General features: G+C 50.2%; 1 protein-coding gene across 11 annotated transcripts in view; it reads right to left on the reverse strand.

Moving 5' to 3' along the window:
* The window catches only part of PHLDB2 (pleckstrin homology like domain family B member 2), a 99,834-nt gene that overhangs the window by 4,070 nt on the left and 76,346 nt on the right, over nucleotides 1–19,418 (reverse strand). For 10 of the 11 annotated variants that reach the window (XM_029579117.1, XM_029579115.1, XM_029579125.1 and 7 more), the window contains 9 exons: nucleotides 17,594–17,734; nucleotides 17,257–17,350; nucleotides 16,087–16,101; nucleotides 13,241–13,273; nucleotides 11,152–11,344; nucleotides 10,425–10,515; nucleotides 9,003–9,149; nucleotides 7,536–7,755; nucleotides 7,301–7,386 (listed from right to left, as the gene is read on the reverse strand). In XM_029579117.1, the coding sequence (XP_029434977.1) occupies nucleotides 7,301–7,386; nucleotides 7,536–7,755; nucleotides 9,003–9,149; nucleotides 10,425–10,515; nucleotides 11,152–11,344; nucleotides 13,241–13,273; nucleotides 16,087–16,101; nucleotides 17,257–17,350; nucleotides 17,594–17,734 (1,020 nt within the window). The remainder of the gene's footprint in view (nucleotides 1–7,300; nucleotides 7,387–7,535; nucleotides 7,756–9,002; nucleotides 9,150–10,424; nucleotides 10,516–11,151; nucleotides 11,345–13,240; nucleotides 13,274–16,086; nucleotides 16,102–17,256; nucleotides 17,351–17,593; nucleotides 17,735–19,418) is intronic. The other variant, XM_029579116.1, reaches the window with a different exon arrangement.

Here is a 19,418-nt window from a genome sequence, read left to right on the forward strand (position 1 = left end):
TCTCTCCTCCTCCCCCTCCCCTCAGTCACTTTCTCCTCCCTCCCTCTGTCACTTTCTCCTCCCTCCCTCTGTCACTTTCTCCTCCCCCTCCCCTCAGTCACTTCCCCCCTCCCCTCAGTCACTCTCTCCTCCCCCCCTCCCCTCAGTCACTTTCCCCTCCCCTCAGTCACTCTCCTCCCTCCCAGTCACTCTCCTCCCTCCCTCCCCTCAGTCACTCTCTCCTCCTTCCCCCAGTCACTCTCTCCTCCCTCCCTCCCCTCAGTCACTCCTCCCTCCCTCCCCTCAGTCACTCTCTCCTCCTTCCCCCCAGTCACTCTCTCCTTCCTCCCTCCCTCCCCTCAGTTACTCTCTCCTCTCTCCCCCTCCCCTCAGTCACACCCCACTGCCGCTACTGCTCCTCACCGCTGCTACTGCTCCTCCCAGTGCCATTTTTCTTTTGCAGGCATGCTCTGCTCTGACCGAGGTGCTCGCCCACGAATGCGCCGTAGAGCTGCTCTCTACGGCGCATTTGCGGGCCGGTCAGAGCCCAGATGGAAGATCTCGGGGGGGGGGGGGGGTGGGGTGTGTTTCCCTTCTGTCCCTCGCGCGTGCATCGCCGCCGCCATGGCCGCCGCTACTACTCCTCGCCGCCGCTACTGCTCCTCCCAGCACCATTTTTTTTGCAGGTACGCTCTGCTCCTCCCAGCACCATTTTTTTTTTGCAGGCACGCTCTGCTCTGACAGACGTGCTCGCTCACGCATGTGCCATAGAGCTGATCTACGGCGCATTTGGGGGCCGTCGGTCAGAGCCCAGATGGAGCAGATGGAAGATCTCGGGGGTGGGGGGTTCCCTTCCCTCCCTCCCGTGCGCCGCCGCCACTGCTGCTCCTCGTCGCCGCTGCTGCTACTGCTCCTCGCCGCCATAAGCTCATAAGTTTGATTTGTCTGCAAGCCAGATGCAGCCATCAAAAGAGCCACATCTGGCTCGCGAGCCATTGGTTCCCGACTCCTGCTCTAAGGGCTTCTGTCTGCTCCAGATAGAAGGCTAAGGCTCTCTTACAATCCAAACTGTGCAGTGCTCGTTTGCCTTGGTGCGAATGGGACTTGGGAAAGAATGTTGTCAAGACGACTGACTGGTTAAGATGGAAGTCAGTCACCCTGTCATGTTAAAACTTAGTATAAAGATGGGTAAGTCAATATGGTCTGGAACTTGATAACCCTGCGCGCTGAAGTGACCGCGCAGGGTTATCAATATGACCTTCCAGGTCAGGTACTTCAGGTCACAGCAGTGCAGCAACTTGAAGAGAGCTTTCATCAGCCGAGCCAGCACCACATTTAGGTCCCAAAACATAGCGGGAAGCTTTAGGAGAGACTTCAATTGAAGCAGGGCCAGCATTAAGCGTACAACTATAGGTTGACAGAGACCATCTACACCTTGGTGGTATGTGCCAATTGCACTTGGATGAACTCTAATGGAGTTGGTTTTCAAGCTAGACTCTGAAAGGTGTAGAAGGTAGTCAAGCAGTTTTTGTATGTGGCAGAGAACGGATCCAGGGTCTTCTGCTCACACCACATGGAAAACCTCCTCCACTTCAGTCCATAGGACTTTCTAGTGGAAAGCTTTCTAGAAGCTACTAGGACCCAAGACACATCTTTTGAAAGATCAAGCAGCTGAAGAATCAGCTTCTCAACATCCAGGTTGTGAGTGACAGGGTCTGGAGATTGGGATGCCACAGCCTGCCCTGATCTTACGTGATGAGATCTGGAAAATTCTCCAGACTGATCGGTCTCCGGAAGGACAACTCCTGAAGGAGTGGAAACCATATCTGTCTTGGCCAATGAGGGGCTATGATGATCATAGTCTCTCAGTCCTCTCAAAGCTTCAGGAGAGTCTTCATCACCAGAGGATACATTTACAGAAGACCCTTGCCCCAATGGCGAACAAAAGAATCCGAGACTGGCTCACCATCTAACCTGTACAGGGAGCAGAACTGAGTCACCTTCTTGTTGCTGAGGTATGCGAACAAGTTCACATCTGGGTTTCCCCAAAAATGGAAAATCCGATTCACCACCCCCTGGTCCAGCAACCATTCATGGGGTCTCAAAGCCCAACTCAGTCTGTCCACTATCACATTCTCCTTTCCGGCCAGATACATGGCTCTGAGAACCATCCTGTGAGACAGGGCCCAGGACCAGATCTGGACCGCTTCCTGACACAGGAGATATAATTCTGTGCCTCCCTGCTTGTTGACATATCACATCACTGTGTTATAATCTGGTATAGTTATGGACTCTAGATCGTAATGAGAGCTGACTCCACCCACAGGGAGGAGCCCTGTGGGGACTCACTACGATAGGCGTGGCCTCAGCTGAGACTGACACAGATGCAAGAGACTTTATTATATTGGAAACGTGGGTAGTACCCACAGCCTGGTGAGAAAACACAGTCCAGAGTAGTAAGACTGCTCAATGATATCCCTGGTAGTGGCCCGCAGAGTGGGGTATGCCAGGAGACTCCTCTCTTGATGACACACCTCTCAGGGTAGATCCGGTAGTGGCCCGCAGCACGGGGTATGCCGAGGATCTGTGAGTAGTAGTTCAGAGAGGTGCAGGAGGTCAGCAGTGCAAAGTAGATGATGGTACTCACTCCGTAGTGTAGAAAGGTAGCTGGGATAAGCACGGTAGTGGCCTGAGGCACGGGGGTACACCGGCAGTTCTGTCAGCAAGATGGTAGAAGCGAGAATAGCACTCACAAGGTTGAACAGGCAGGATCCAAAACAAGGATAAATGGATTCTCCAGGCAGGAAGGCGCTCCGAGGAACGGATAGCCAGAACATAAGGCCCCTGAAGAGCAGGTACCTAAGGCGTTCTAAGTCCAGGAGTTCAGGAACCAGTTCAGAGTAGTGAAGTGTCTCCAAAGGAGTGGAATAAGCATAGGCTGGATAGTATAAATACACTTGGCGGGTGACATCATGCAGAAGGGACGCCCCCGAGGTTCCCGCCATGACGTGAATAAGAGAGGGCCTAGCGCGTGTTCTAGGTAATCCCCGATTCAAGATGGCGCACGGGTTTGCCCACGCCGTCCCGGGGATGCCAGGGAAAGCAGCGTTTGCAGGCTGAGGCTGCCATGGCTCTGAGAATCGCTGGTGCAGGGAAAAGAGAGGTGAGCAGCAAAGGTTGCAGGTGTCTGCGACCGACGGGCGCAACACACTACTTAGTTGTCTGTTTGGATCTGGACAATTTTGTTGGACAGTCTATCTCTGAAAGCCCATAGAGCATACCTAATTGCCTGAAGCTCGAGGAAGTTGATCTGACACCGTGCTTCCTGGGAGGACCATAGGTCCTGGGTACGCAGCCCCTCTAAATGAGCTTCCCCACCCCAAGGTGGATGCAACTGTGGTTAGTACAATTTGTGTAGGGGGAGTTTGGAAAGATATTCCCCGTTTCAAATTTGAGAGAATCTGCCACCAGGACAAAGAGTCCCGGAGAGATGGAGAGATTTGGATGCGGGCCTGGAGGTTATGATTGGCTTGGCGCCACTGCAACCTCAGGGTCCATTGGGCTTTGTGCATGTGTAAGCATGCCAAGGGAATAACATGAACGGTTGCGGCCATGTGGCCCAACAGCTTCAACATGTGCCGAGCTGACACCTGCTGGTTCTGTTGAATCACCGCTGCTATGGACGCCAAGGTGCCTGCCCTGGAGTGTGGCAGGAAGGCTTTTGCCTGAGCCATGTCTAGCAGGGCTCCTATGAAATCCAACTGAGGTGACGGGCTGAGATGGGACTTTGGGTAGTTGATGATGAACTCTAGTGATTCCATGCGCATGGATCGATGAACTCTAGTGATTCCATGCGCATGGATCGATCTGCCCCTGCCTGAGAGGCGCTCGACCAAGTAAAGGAAAACATGCACTTCCAGCCTATGGAGGTACGCCCCCACCATGGCTAGACATTTTGTAAAGACACATAGGGCCAATGCTAGTCCGAACAGCAACACTCTGTACTGGAAGTGCTGTTTTCCCACCACAAATCTGAGATACTTCATGTGACTTGGGAAGATCTGATGAGAGGGTACGCATCCTTTAAATCGAAGGAATATAACTAGTCCCCTTTTTGCTGGAGGGGAATCAAGGTGCCCAGGGAAACCATCTTGAACTTTTCTTTTTTGAGATACTTGTTCAAGGCCCTCAGGTTTAGGATGGGACGGAGTCCCCCTGTTCTCTTTGGAATCAGGAAGTACCACTAGAATCCCTGCCCTCTTTGCCTTGGTGGGACAGGTTTGACTGTTCTGGCCATTAAGAGGGCAGAGAGTTCCCTTAACCGTACCTTCTGATGCACTACTGGTCCCCAAAATGGACACAGAGGAGAATTTGGTGGGATACCCAATATGTTTAATTGGCACCCTTGACGGACAACAGACAGAACCCACTAGTCCAAGGTTATACTGGGCCAACGGTGGGGGGCGGGGGGGGGGGGGGCAGTGTCTCGGGTACAGGTGACTGGCTCATGCACCCTATGATCCAGTCAAAACCCGTCCCAGGGTTTGGTTGCGGCTTGGGAGCTCTCTGCTGCCAAGGACGGCTGCGAGAGCTCACCCTCTGCGAATGGGAGCGAGGGGCGGTAGGATACTACTTCTTCCAGTGGTAGAAAGACCTCCTCTGACCCTGCCTCGCAGATCTCCTGGCTGAAGTGGGCAGGTCTGAAGTGCTGGCGGAGAGATGCTGGAGGATCTCATGATGATCCCGCAACTAGGCCACCGTGTCCATCACCTTATCTCTGAAGAAATTCTGTCCTGTGCTCGGCAGGTCAGCAAGTCTTTCCTGTACCTCCGATCTGAGATTCTCTGCAGCCATGCCATTCTGCGGGACCGATTCCCGCTGCAGAGACTCTTGCTGCCATCTCGAAAACATTGGAGATTGATCGAACCTTGTGTTTTCCACACTCCAGTTCCTGACGCACTAGTGATAAGAAGGTGTCTTGCTGCTGTTGAGGCAGCTGCTCGGCCGCCTCCTCCATCTGCTTCCATAGATTTCACGAGTATTGGCAAGAGGCGATGCAGGCAATAAGCATGGCCCTCTGAAACACTTTCCTCCCAAGAGCATCCATCACTCTTATGATCCTTCCCTGGGGGCACCAAGGCATGGGCCCTAGAGCACTTGACCCTCTTGAGAGCATATTTGACCACCACCGACTGGTGTGCTAGCTGATGCTTTTTGAATCCGGTAGCTTGTTGGACAAGGTAAACCCCATCCGTCTTCCTGTTTATGGGAGATACTTTGAGGGGGGTGCTCCCAGATCCCCATCAGCAACTCCTTAAAGATCTCATGTACTGGGACTGCCCCGATCTTTTTAGAAGCCTCCACGAACTGAAGGATTTCCAGCATTTTGTGCCTGGCATCCTCCTCCGTCATTAAGTGAAACGGGGTGGCCTCTGCCATCACCCGCACAAAACCTCTGCGAAGGTTAGGTACTTCGGTGGAGACCTCCTTCATTCCTCTGGAGGAGAATGTTCTGAGGGGAGACCCTCTGAGTCCTTGGAGGAGGATTCCACAGAGTCATCCTCCCAGGGGTCATATAGAGCCTCATCCTCACTATCATCCACAGGTGATATGGCCCTAGGTGCTTGGCTTTCATCCAGAGGCATTGGGACTGGTGGCACTGGCAAAGCTGGATGGGGGGTGGGGGGTGGGGGGGGGTGAGCTGCAAGCCTCTGTTGGCCTCTTTGGAAGAAGCGGCAATGAGCACCAGATCAGTTGGGGGAAGCAATGGTGCCCCACCAAACATCAATGGCCTCCCAGGAACTGGCGCCACCTGGGTTGGTAACACACCAATGAGCATGTTGAGCTGTTCCAGCAGGAAGAGCACGGGTATTAGCACAGTTGGTGCTACTGGCTTGATGCCCCGCAAGGCCTGCTCGATTGTCAGATGGACACTGCACGCTAACTCCTCTTCGAAAGTTGCCAATGCCAAAATCAACTGGGTGGCAGGAGGGGTGGCCAGATCTTCTTCATATCCCCAGGACTGGTGGAGACCATTGCAGACCCCTGGCATCGATGGAGGATGGGCACTCCTCACCACGGGGTCACTTTGGGGGTTTCACGGTTTGCGCTGGCGCTGACCCGAGCCCGATACCATGCATCAAAGATGACCAGTGCCGATGCTTCCTCAGCTTCCCTTGGTGCTCGGCCCGGTCTTTCCCTGTTGCCGAGGTCGATGACGATAAACCTGATGTCCTTGACCTGGAAGAGACCGACATGGGACGGTTCCCGGCGCCCCTATCTGCTGGCGGCATCAACGGGACGAAAGGCCTTGTTGATGTCGAGGGCTCGGTGTCCATTGATGCTGATGCCGTCAATGCCGATGTCTCGGACTTCCTCAATCCTAAGACTTCTCCATCTTGTCAAGTTGAGCGTGATGCCCCTTCGGGATCATTTGGTCACACAAGCGACAACCTTGGATGACATGCAATGCCCCTGGCAGAGGATACACACATTATACGGGTCCGTAATGAACATAGTCCTCGGGGCACTGGGGGCATCGACAGAAAACGGATGAGGCCATGTTGATACAAACAAAGGGGGAAAAAGTCAAGGACAGCAGGCGACCAATGCCAGCAGGCACCAAGGCACAGCTGCCATGGGGGGAACGGAGGCAAAAATAATCTTACCAAACCACTGAAAAACCTGACTAAGAGGCTAAAAATAACCGGAGAGGGACTCACATTGAAGAAAAATGCAAAAAAAAAAAAAAAAAATTGGTGGAAAACTTTTCCACGGCAATTTTCAAAAGAAAAGCCATGAGCTCACTTCACCGCGAGGCAACAGCTCCATGGCAAAAAAAAAAAAAAGACTGAAGAGGGACACCACGTGGACGCGTGGTATAGGGCATGCTCAGTGTGCCTAGAGAAAGTTCTAGAAACTTTGACATGTTTCCCATGCCGGGCTCCATCCAGTGTCACCCATGTGTAAGGACTACCATCCTGCTTGTCTTAGGAGAATAGGAGAAAGGCTTTGTAAATCAGGCTCTAAGTTTTGTACCCGAGCAAGAGGGGGTGAAGTGACTTATCCAAGGTCACAAGGAACAGCAGTGGGATTTGGAGCGCAACGTCCCTGGTTTGCAGTCCACCGCACTACCCACTAGGCTACACCCTTCCCGTGTTAATGCAAATGCAGGAAGCCAGCGTAAAGAATGACCAAGGGTCTGTGCATCTTTTGGACATAAACATAACCGGGTCCGATTGCTGATTTTCCTTTATTCAGTCCTCATTAAAAATGAAATCGCAATATGAAAGAGTTGATTGCACTATCATTTTCCTTTTACCTTGTGCGCATTCTTGAGGTGATCATAATAGACTTCTTCAATGGCTTGGAAGTATATCACACCTTTCAACTTGGTTTCATGCTTGTCTGAAAAGAGACAGAGGGGAAGGGGTTTGCCAGGGTAATCATCCTATCCAGAAAGGTGACCTGTATCAACCAAAAAGCTGCAGAATTCTGGACTGGATGGCCCTTCGGCGTGACCCAGTTTGGCAGTTAATGCTACACGTACCACCCACCTGCATAATAGGATAAGGTCCTCTTGTTTCTGTCAAAAACGAACCAGCGCTTTTTCCAGGTTTTGATCTTGCCTCCCATCTTGATCAGGAAGCCCCTGCAGGTCTTCTCTGTAAGAGACACGTGGTAGCAGGTTTCCACGTTGTGACCAGCCGACTCGATGTGACTCCGAAGGTCAAAATCTTCCTTCCTGACCGGCAGGTAGCGCGTCAGAGGACGGGCCTGAAACGCAGGACAGGGGCTGTGTTACTGCACCGCTCGCCTGCTGAAACGTGGCCTCAGAGGGCTTCATTTGCAGGTTCTGAGCCTCCAAAAATGCCACAAGGAAGGTGATTACAGGCAAAACTGTTTATCTTTGCTTTATAAATAGGGGGGTGGGGAGGGGGAGGAAGGGGAAAGGGGGAGTTATTGCTTTCTAAAAATATGAACATAATTTCCAGCCTGCGCTCTCACACTTCTTTGACCTCCAGAAGTGACAGTGTAAGTGGTTGGACTGGGTACAATGCAGTGTCAGTGTAGCTGGTATTTAGCACATTTGTCTGCTCAGACTATGAAGGCATATACGCAGGAGGCCTGCCAAACATTTGCACGTGAACGTATGTACATACATTTGCATAGGGCTACAGTATTAGTGCCAGTTATACTCATTGTCCTCGGAGTATATCAATAACTAGTGCTGCATCCCCTTACCAAAGATACTGCATTACTAGAAAATGTCCAATGTCTGTCCAGAGGGACAGCTTTAAATGCGACTTGGGGTATATATAGCTAATTATTTCCTCTGCTCCCAGACCAGCTCTTCAGCTAGCCACAAGCTCTAAAGAGAGAGAGATGGGGAGGGGGAGGGGGAGGGGGAGGGGGAGGGGGACAGAGAGTTGACCGACCCTAAATGACAGAAGAGCACGAGGAAGACTGAACTGAAGGACTGCGAAATAGAGGAAGCTGTTTTATATATTCTCAGGTGACAATGTGAAGAGGTCAGTGCTAATGTACTAATTAGGGGGAGGGAGGAAGCTTTAAAGAGCCAATTAGTGATTTACATGCGTTAATTGGCCTTTGGAAAATGACCCTCCCTACAGGGCCCGGGCACCTCGCTACCTTCAGAGAAGGCGTCAGGCGGGATCAGGTCGCAGGTTACATTTTACATCATCATTTCCCGTGGCTTAGGTTCACAGGGAGATCGTGCATGCAGGTACAATAAACTGACTGCTATTTTATCGCCTGGCAGAGCTTTCTGGAAACCGCTCCCGGTGTCCATGGAATAAAAGTGCCCACGCCACCTTCCATCTCAACCACACCCCGCCCACGCTGAGTCCGCTTTGAACTTGCAGTTTCACTGGGGTCTGGGGATTTCAGGGCACAGGTTTCCAAAGATGGACGACTTGCCCCCCCCCCCCCCCGTGCATTTTCATCTTGAATGAATTATATACTGCAAAAATCCCCCGGGGGGGGGGGGGGGGCAGACCGACCTGCGCTCTCTGCTTCTCGCGCATCTTGATTTCCCTTTCGATCAGTTTTTGCCGCTGACTCGTCTCCTCCTGTAGCCTTTTCTCCAGGTCCTCCCTGCGGCGCTTTTCTTCCTCCAGAGCTCTTCTTTTCGCTTCCATCTCGCGTTCCTAAGTAAATGCCAACATGATTACGAGGCTAGCGAAAATGGATTTCTCGCTTAACAAATGAATTTTCTGAACACCCGCAGGATACTCGAACCCCCAAACTGCTCTGTTTGTTGATCCCTAAAGTACAAGGACGCCTCTTGCAACCTGAGCTACAGGGTGCAAAATAATTGCTCTCTCCCATGCTGTGGAAGTTTTATATCAGGAAGCAGTCGATATTCCACATCTCACAAAATCAAAGAAACTGCTCAAGCAGGCCGATTCAGTAAAAGTTGTGGGAGAGCTCCCGGCGTGCATACAGGCCGCTCTGTAAAAAGAGGCGCTAGGGACACTAGTGCGTCCCTAGTGCCTCCTTTTTGGCAGGAGCAGCGGGCTGTCAGCGGGTTTGACAGCCGACGCTCAATTTTTCCGGTGACAGCCATGGGTTCGGAAACGGATGCCGGCTAAATTGAAAATCCGTCTTCCGACCCGCGGGCCACGGGCAGATACATTTTTTTTTTTTTTACTTTTGGGGCCTCCGACTTAATATCACTATGATATTAAGTCGGAGGGTGCACAGAAAATCAGTTTTTACTGCTTTTCTGTGCACTTTCCCGGTGCCGGCAGAAATTAGCGCCGACCTTTGGGTCGGCGCTAATTTCTTAGAGTAAAATGTGCGGCTTGGCTGCACATTTTATAAGGAATAAAGCTAGCGCATCGAAAACGAGCGTCCAAACCCAGGGCTAACAGTGCGCTCCACTGTTAGCCCTGTACTGTATCTGCCCAAATGTAATTAATCTATCATCACTGAAATTTAATTTTTTTCCCCTTAAAAAAATGCTACTTTTGTTTTCTCTTTCAGAAGCAGCACAGCAAGTTAGAATTTAAGAGGTCAATCCCATGGGCTCGATCGCCCTGGAGTTAGCCAGCTCCCTTTTCATCCGGCTAAGAATTAGCAGGATAAGTCAGGGGCGGGCCAGAGCAGGGCTGCTTAGCGGGTTAAGTTAGCTGGATATATGCTGCTTTTCAGCATTATCTATCCATCTAACACAGATAATTTTAGGACAGTTGGAAAGCAGTCCTAAAGTCAGCTGGATAAACTTATCCAGCTAACTTTTACATAGCTGGAAACGTTTGCTAGCCAGCTGGCGGCTTAAATTGGACCTCTAAATTTAAATACAAGGTTTGCATTTCTTATTTCTTTATGCCCTATACATTTTTTTTTTTATATCTGTACAAATATCTTTAGATTTGACCAGTTTTTTTTATTTCTTGCCTCTCTGGACATGTGTTTCTCACCCGGGATTCAAGCAGTCGTGTCTTCTCTGCCTGCGCCTCCTTTAGAAGTCTCTCCATCTCTTCTATTCTAGCAACATTTGCAGTGCTGGCACTGGAGAGAGACAGAGGCATTAAAGTCCTAGGTCCATACATCACTTTTATTCTTTATAGGGATTAAACCTGTCCTGCTCATATCTACTAAATGCATCACATGCTCTCTACTCACAGGGTCTGGATATTATCAGCAGAGAAGGTGTTCTCTTCTTGCCTTGTGAATGAAAGAACAAACGCCTACTGTGCATGAACATGGGGGTCTCACCAGCAACTACTAAAATGTATCACATGGTGATAATCCAGCTCTCTGCATTTTTTTTTAAAGGAGGCAGATATCAGAGAGCGAGGCCTGGCATATGTATTGCTGTTGGAATGTTTTTTAGTGTGTCTTAATATTTATCCCAACCTAATAAACCAAGTTCGTAAAAATGGCTACCCTTGCCGTAGAAGTTTACAGATGGAATAACTACGTTTTCCGTTCATGTTCTATCTAAGTCTTGCCCTGCTGTTTGGGTGTAAGGAAGTGAAGCTCTCGTCCATCACAACACAGCTATGGTCAAGTCTTTCACCCCCAAAACGAATTCTCTGCTCCCTTCTCGTCACCCGTGTTCTTTAGCTGCGGTGGACTTTGCTACTAGCAGGATATTTTTTTTTCCCCCAGTGCAATGAAAGCTCTGGTATTAACAGCATTCACCTGGAAATATTGTCTGGGGAGCAGGCGGATATGCTGGTTTCCATGCTGTCAGAGCTGTCCAGGCTTAAGGAGTCAAAGGTGTGGTCAGGGTAATGGAAGCTGTCCAAATACACATTTGATTCGGATGCAGTTCTGCTGTAAAATTCAGGCGACTTCTGCCTCTGTGCCTCACACAACTGTTGGTGATGATAGCCTAGGAGATAAGCCAGAGAGCGTCAGCCTCTTCAGTTTAGCAGCTTTGCTATTCCACAGAATTATACGGAATCCCCAGTAGTGGTTAAGGAACATGAAAGCATGAATATGGTTTCTGTGCACGCTTGTAATAAATGTGCTATATGCATGCTTGTAAAGCCACGTATTGCTCTGAGATCTAGTGCTTTACTCTGTGCTGTACATGCCCACGGCAAGATTCACCATTTGGTGGCAATCCGTTTGGAATCAAGATCATGCCCAAGCTGTTTTATGACACAACAAGACCTTTTGAGTTTTTATGAAAACCAACGCTAGGTGGAATGTACAAGATATCTTGAAAATAACAGAAACATGATAGTAGAAAAAGACCATTACGGCCTATCGTTTGCCCATCCACGCCAGCTACTCAGCTCTATAATCCCCACTGCTCCCGCCCACTTGAATTCAGATATTGTCCTTGACTCCACCCCTTCCACTGGGAGGCTGTTCCATGCATCCATCCATTACCCTCTCTAAAGAAATATTTCCTAGGATTACTACCCGCTTTCTCCATCATCCCATGACTCCTCGTTCCAGAACCTCCTCTGCATAGAACCTTGGAGGTATTTCAATGTCTCAGTGATATCTCCCCATCCCTCTTTTCCTCCAGGGTATACAGGTTTAGATCTTTAAGTCTAGCCCCATATGCTTTAGAATGAAGACCACTGACCATTTTAGCAGCCACCCTCTGGACAGACTCCATCCTGTTTCCTTTTGAAGGTGCGGGCTCCAGAATTGTACTCTGTATTCCAAGTGAGGTCTCACCAGGGACCTATACAGGGGCAATATCACCTCCCTTTTACTGCTGGACCTTTCCTCTCCCTATGCACCCAAGCATCCAGTTCTATGAATAGCAGGAGAATATTTGCTGCCTATAAGAATGCCCATCATAAATAACAGGACTTGAAGACAATTTTATGGTGCAGTACATACGCAGTCCGATTCCCTCTTAAGGATGGAAAGATCTACTTCATGGAATCTACACAGAGTAAGTTTTCCTTACATTGCGTGTGCGTTGTGTGCGCTCGTTCCCCAGACCTCTCTCCCCCTCCCTGCTCAATCCATTTTCCCCCCTCAGTTTCCTCCCCCTCTACCAAATCTTAATCATTACCCTCAGTATTCCCCCGCCCCCAGCAACTACCCTCCGCTTTAGTACTCTCCTGCAGCCTCAATTTTGCCCTCCCAGATTCAACTCCCTCCTTCCACCTCATCAGTCTCTTCTAACCTTAATCTCCCCTTCCTCAGATTCAATTACCCCCTTCAGTCCAGCACCCCCGACACACACACACCCACAGAGCCTCCTTTCCCCTGGGGGCGCCTCTCCTCTGTCTGTGGTGGAAAAACAAAACTGGGGATTTCAGGCATTGGCCTGCAGTGTGGGTGCCTGACTGAGCGGCTTAGGTTCAAAAGATGATTAGTTAGCGAAAGACTTTATGGTGTCAGACTCCTTTTATGGGAGCATGGCAGACAGACAGACAGTCACTGGCTTTTATTACATAGATGCCAGTAGATAAAACAATAGCGTTTTTGAGTTAAGAGTCCTAGGCTGACCTGTTAGATGTATCGAGAAAGGGGCATCCCAGAACAGCAAGGCAATTATGAGATAATAATGCCCTCCCTTCTCCCAAGGGCTCTCTTATTGTTAGAAGACGTTAGTAGAAAATATTTTTTTAAATGCTTTCATTTGTTAATTCCTGTCAGACAGGGGGAGGGAGAGTAAAGTTTAAGAGCACAGGCTTCCTTTCCACTAAAATGCAGAGATACGTAGGAAAGATAACCCCGGGATCTGCACTCATGTCCTTAGAAAGAGGAGTCCTTAAATCACAGTGCTTCACTTTCTTACATTTTACTTGCTTACCTTTTCTGCTCGGGCTCTTGGCAGGACTGGCTGCTGCTTGAAAGGGTTTTCCACCATTTGTTTGCAAGAAGAGAAAAAAAGAGAGAAAAACATTGGAGAGCGTTTAAAAGAAAAAAAAATGAGCAGGTGATGGGAGGATACTTCATCGTTCTGAAACAGAAGAAGACTGGGGTGTCAGCTTCTAATGATGGAGAGATGATCTTTTTACCACTTTAAAACCTCTCAGGAGGTAGAGTTATTATGGGGAGGGGGGTCCTACCAAAAGGGAACGGTTCCTTTTAGAAACTCAAAGATGTCGCCAGAAGAGGACCACTTGGTCCACTCATTCAGCCCATGGATAACCGCCCGCTGTGCTGCCATGGCTTGTGCTTGATCTGAGGTCTCCCGCCTCTAAGGTCCCTTTTGTGTCTATCCCATGCCTGCTTGAATTTTGCTACTGTTTTGACCCCTGTAGCCTCCATGAGGAGTGGGTTTCAGGGGCCCATTACGCTCTCAGCAGAGGTATTTCTCTCTTTGTGTCATACTGGGAATCAAGGATGAATCATCTGCATGTCACCCAGGCTGTTTGATCTAGGTATAAAGGGGGCAGGTTACAGAGTGGATAAATGGGTGCTCACCCACAGAGAAAGCACCTTTGAACATTGGATTGCATTGTGAACAGTGTGAGCAGTTTCCCTGCAGGAAGAGTAAGTGTGTGTGTGTGTATATGTGTGTGTATAAATGTGTGTGTGTGTGTGTATATATGTGTATATATATGTGTGTTTGTATATGTGTGTGTATATATGTGTGTGTGTGTATGTGTGTGTGTATATGTGTGTGTATATGTGTATATGTATGTGTGTGTGTGTGTGTGTGTGTGTGTGTGTATATATATGTGTGTGTGTGTGTGTTTGGGGGGGGGGGGGAAGGAACAGATTTCATTTTGAAATTCTCCCACCTTCAGTTTTGCAAGTTTACCCTGCCTGCTCTGCATCCACAAAGCTTGTGGGCTGATGGGATCCCTGCGGCACTGAATGGCCTGCAGGTTAATGAAAGGGAAACGCTGCAGGGAGCTTCCCTTTCAAAATCAGATTGCAGGCCTGCCTCCTCCTCCCCTGGAGGTGCAAACATTGCCCTCTCCAGAACAATATGACATTTTCCAGAGAAAATCTACCTGCAGGAAAAAGAAGATGCAAAGTTTGTGGTCCTTTGTACCAGTGAAGAGTTTTAAATAAGGGAAAGTGTGCGCATGCTTCACCTTGTTACGAGTTAGATACGTGGCACGCGGGTAGGAAGCACCCGTGGCCGTTACGGGTTAGATACGTGGCACGCCGGTAGGAAGCACCCGTGGCCGTTACGGGTTAGATACGTGGCACGCGGGTAGGAAGCACCCGTGGCCGTTACGGGTTAGATACGTGGCACGCGGGTAGGAAGCACCCGTGGCCGTTACGGGTTAGATACGTGGCACGCCGGTAGGAAGCACCCGTGGCCGTTACGGGTTAGATATGAGGTGGGCGGGTAGGAAGCACCCGGGGCGGTTACACGTAACTCAACAGGCTATATAGTAAACTGGTTACAAAGTGAACGAAAATTAACCCCCAGAAAGTTGGTGTGAGGTTCAGACTCAGTGAGCAGACAAGTCACCTGCTAAAGTTAGCCAGAAAACCTGTCCTGGATATTCAGCGGAGCACTGTCCCAATTATATCCGTAAAGCTGGAGCTAACTGGATACCTTTATCTGAGTTACTCTAGGACTGTTCTATGGCGTGACCAGAACGGCGAGCTGGAACGCCTCCAAATTGTCTGGATAAGCTTTATCCGACAAACTACTTAAAATAGGAGGTCGTCCAGTTTGGTTACGAACCTTCTTTCTTGCAATTTCCATTCTCGCTCCCTCTATGGCTCGGCTTGCCAGGTCACATGGCACTGCCCATGTTATCCCCTGTGACCCGGGGAGGGGGGGGGGGGGGGGCGCGTCTCTGCCTTGGAGTCCATTTCCAGGGCAACGTGCAAAGGTTTTCACACAAGTAAATTGTGTGTTGACCCAGCACCAAAGAATATTTGTGAATTGCCCCTCCATCCAGTGAATGCATGTACGAAGGGTGGGACCAGGGCTGGGGGTGGGGCAGAGTTGCATGGGGAGATTTCACGGATTCCCACACTCCCTGTGGTCCCCACGACATTCAAAGGGTGCAAAACAGCGCCATCCATCTGATGGCGCTGTTTTGCCTGTGGGTCCAACGGGCTGATCTCCGGCGCACAACACGTGTGCTGTGTGCAGGGTGGGATCCCACAGCCGTGGGGCAGGAGAGAGGCAGCAGGACGGGCAGCCAGCATGGAAGACGACACCCAAAGCTGGAGACAGGAGTGGGAAAGGGGTAGGGGGGCTGGAGTTCGCCCTGGTAAGTTGGTGGTGGTGTTGGGGAGGGTGGGGGGGGGGGGGGGGATGGAGAGAGTGCTGAAAGGGGAAGGAGCAAAAGGTTCTCCACTGAACTTTCAGCAGTCTGATCAAACTTACATCTCCTAGGCGAATACCAGATATCACACCACTGATCTTCTAGCTTAAGCAATATAATCCATGCTAAAATTATTTAAAACAAAAGAGACTTTTGCAGGAAACATGCACGCTAGGCAGTCCAAATAAAAAAAAAAAAAGTGAGAAAAATAAAAACAAACTTGTCAGAAAAAAAAAGAAAAATTAGCAATTCACACTGCAGCCCAAAAAAAAAAAAAAAAAGTTACTTGTACACTAGTCATAAAAAAAAAGGATGGAGATTAAAGTGCAGAACGTATGAGCACTGTGTGGCTATCAGCAGGCAGGCACTGCCCTGCACACACGGCCAGCCTCGAGGATGGGAGCGCACATACCTTTTCTAGATTTTCCTGGGTTTTTCACGAATAAAAAAAAAAAAAAAAATAGATGAAAGAGATTCAAAAATCAATCATCCATTCTATTTATTAAGGATCAATGTCGTCTTTAATGCAAAACAATTTTACCCCCAAAAGTCTGTTTTGCGCACACTTTCTCCCCGTCACGTCAGTGGTTCATCGGATACTTCAGTGTCGATATAATCAAGGGGGTTTCTCCGGGTAACTCAAGTTACCGGAACAAACCCTGCAAAATAAACTTCCCACTCTGGACGGAGGAAATATTACCCCGGCCGCCTTTCGCCCGGGTATACAGGATGAGGGCGGGCAGGGTGTACTTGCTGGGTGCTGCAGATGCTGAGCGCTGCCCAGCTGGACAAGACACGACCGGCGTAACTTTAGGGAAACATCTTCAGCGGCAGACTCACCCCCGGTAAATCCAGCAGAATATCTCGGCTGAAGTTACCTGGCTAGCGTCCCGCTCACTGCCCTGCTGAAATTTGACCTCTCGGACCTGTCTGAAGGGGCAGTTAACACATTAGCAGGTGCTGAAGTCACTCCAGTCGATCTCAGCCATAATGGGCGTTATGGGCCTGGATGGGATTTGAACTCACTATTGGCCACGCTGAAGGAGGATTTGCCACGCAGCCGTTTGTGTTTTGGAGGTGCTTGCAGGATCGGATTGCGATCGCTCACTGGGGGCAGAGCCTTTTTTTTTTTTTTTTAAAACAGCGCCTTTTGAAAGCAATTCTAAAAAAAAGGTAGATTAATGTGGTGCTGCGCCTCATGCGACGGCGGCAGGAGTGCACGCCAGGAAGCTTGGAGAACAATATTCAAAAGTTATTCACAGGGGAGAGAGGGCTTTCTGAAAACTGCGCCCGCATCCCTGTGGGTGGAACAAGCGTGCTTTTAGCCGCGCTGAGGGGAGGTCGTCCCAGGGGCGCGTAAGTAACTGCGCTTTCCTATCCACCTGCGCTGTTCTGAAGGGTCAAAGTATCCACGGGGTGGGAGGGGAGACTCAGGTGCAGATCCCGGGGGAGGGTAATTCTGAAAGGGCAGGCATGCGCATAACTTTTGCAAGTGCCTGCGGAGTTTTGCAAATTGCCTCCTTGCCGAGCAGGTTCCAAACGCGACGCCCGTCTACCTGCGTTAACCCCGCCATCTACGCACCTTTATGCGTCCTGCGAGAGTCTGCATCTTTGGGCATCAGGCTGTGGGCCAGCACGCTGCCGCAGCTGTTGCTCTGTCCGAGGGGTAAGTGAGGCTGTGTAAGAAAAAACACACACACAAAGGAGCAGAGCAAATGAGCCAGCAGCCAGTAACTCGCTGAAGACGAGAGATTGCATTTAATAGAAAAAACAGACGGAAAAGGATTTATAGACGGGCCCCCTGCAGCTACAAATCCGGAGCATTCCGCACCCGGAGCAGGGTCGCCCCCTTTAGAAACAAGCTCCATGCATGGCAGGAGCCGGAGCGCAGATGCAGCTCCAAAAGCTGTCTTACTTACTTTTGGGGTAATGCTGCGCCCCAGGGTGGAACTGCTGAAGTACGGCGAGACCGCCACGCTCGTCTTCTTGCGTGGTAAAGTGTCGCTCAGATACGCGCCTTCCTTGTGCTGTTTCTTCCTTTCCTCCAGGCTTCTGAAGTGCTTGAAAACGTAATTTATAAAAAAAAAACAAAAACCAACCACTCTTGGTACATTGGGATTATGTGGCTTAAGTTAACCGACATTACTGTAAAGCAAGCTTCGTGTTAGGAGGAATTCAGTCTCAGGCAGTGCAGGCAAAACAGAATATAATTCAGCCGTGGGTGCAATGAAATCTGGAAATTAACTACTAGGATCAATAATGAGATTACTGTACATTTCTCATTCGCCACCCCTCCCCCATAAGATTGACAGGAAATTCTTTGGCATATTTTTCTAGGCTGGTATTTTAGTGTTGGCTTCAGCCTGAATATGGGGAGTCCATTACAGTTCCCCCTCATCTGCCCCCACTGTGGTGTGGGGGAGGGGTGGTCCACCAAACAAGCCACTTAACCTCCCCACATGGACACGGAAGTGGTAAGTGCCAGGCACCTTGCACTTGTAACCCTATCTAGTGCAGCACGTGTTAATGCCACATGATTACTATTTACACAGTTACCTTCGTGCAGTTCTTGAAGCAATTTTTAAAATTAAAGTGCTGTGCCCGATTTCCTGCACACGCTACCCATCCCCACGTGAGGCTTTACAGCTCGGTTGTCTTAATTGGCGTGGGGAGGGGGTGGACTGCTGTATGGCGCATGCTGTGGTTAAACTTGGCCGGGCTGGAGGTCGGCCACATTGTCCGTTCGTCCCGGGACATCTCCGGCCCATGTGCCGTCTCTGCACGGCTGTGTGTGTGTGAGGGGCGCGGAGCAGGTCGCGCGCCCCCGTGCTCTGCGGCGTGGGAAACATGCGAGAGATGAGCGCCAGCACCCCAGAAAAGACTAGAACAAGGGAGTCATCGCTACAAGCCAACTGTGGAGAACACGGTTCTGCATGTAAGCAGTTCTCTGTATGCCGGGCCTTCCTTCTGCAATGCCTCAGGCAGGACATTATGTACAGTGCTAGTATCTGGCAGATCCCTCTTGCTCCTTTGGGCTCCCAGCTCAGCCTCTTTCGTGCTAAGTGGCCACAAGCCTTCATTTGCAATTAGCCAGGGATTTTCCCTCCTCCCATCTCACTCAGCCCAGTCAATGCAGCGATGGTCTTGGGCTGGTGGGGGAGGGGGGGGGCATGCACCAGCAACGCTTCCAGCTATTGTAGGCCCTACGTCCGGCCTCCCCTGCCCAGACTGGGAACGTGGCCTCGGCGACATTCCTGGCCGGCCCGGGGAGCAGAAAGCCTAACTCAGGAATCAGGGAACCTCTGCATCCTCACACAGTGCTAATCTGAAGGAAGCGTTAGGACCCCCACGACAAGTCTGCTGAAACCTGTTCTTTGCCTTCCCACGAAGGCGAGGGTCAGTGATGGGCCTGCGTCCTCGCCAGAAATGCAGGAAAAAAGGATTGTGATTTTTTTCAATATTATGGTTCACTATTGTAAAGCAAAAAGGAAGCGAAGCATGCAGAACGTTAAAATCTTCAAGGCAGAGAGAGAAACAGTGAGATCTAAAGGACGGTTCCATCATCACTTTCACAGCAAGAACATGCAATAATCACACGGAAGCCCCATGCGGTGGTAACTGGGGTCACTGCAGTACACGCAAAGGAGGAGGCAACCTCTGAGATATCTGCTAGGGCCCCAGAGCCTCTGCTAGGCATGGAGGGGGGGAGGGGGGGGGAGGCTGGGATCTGGAGGCCTCTGCTAG

This window comes from Rhinatrema bivittatum, chromosome 15 (genome assembly GCF_901001135.1).
Source record: "Rhinatrema bivittatum chromosome 15, aRhiBiv1.1, whole genome shotgun sequence".
Taxonomy (NCBI): Eukaryota; Metazoa; Chordata; class Amphibia; order Gymnophiona; family Rhinatrematidae; genus Rhinatrema; species Rhinatrema bivittatum.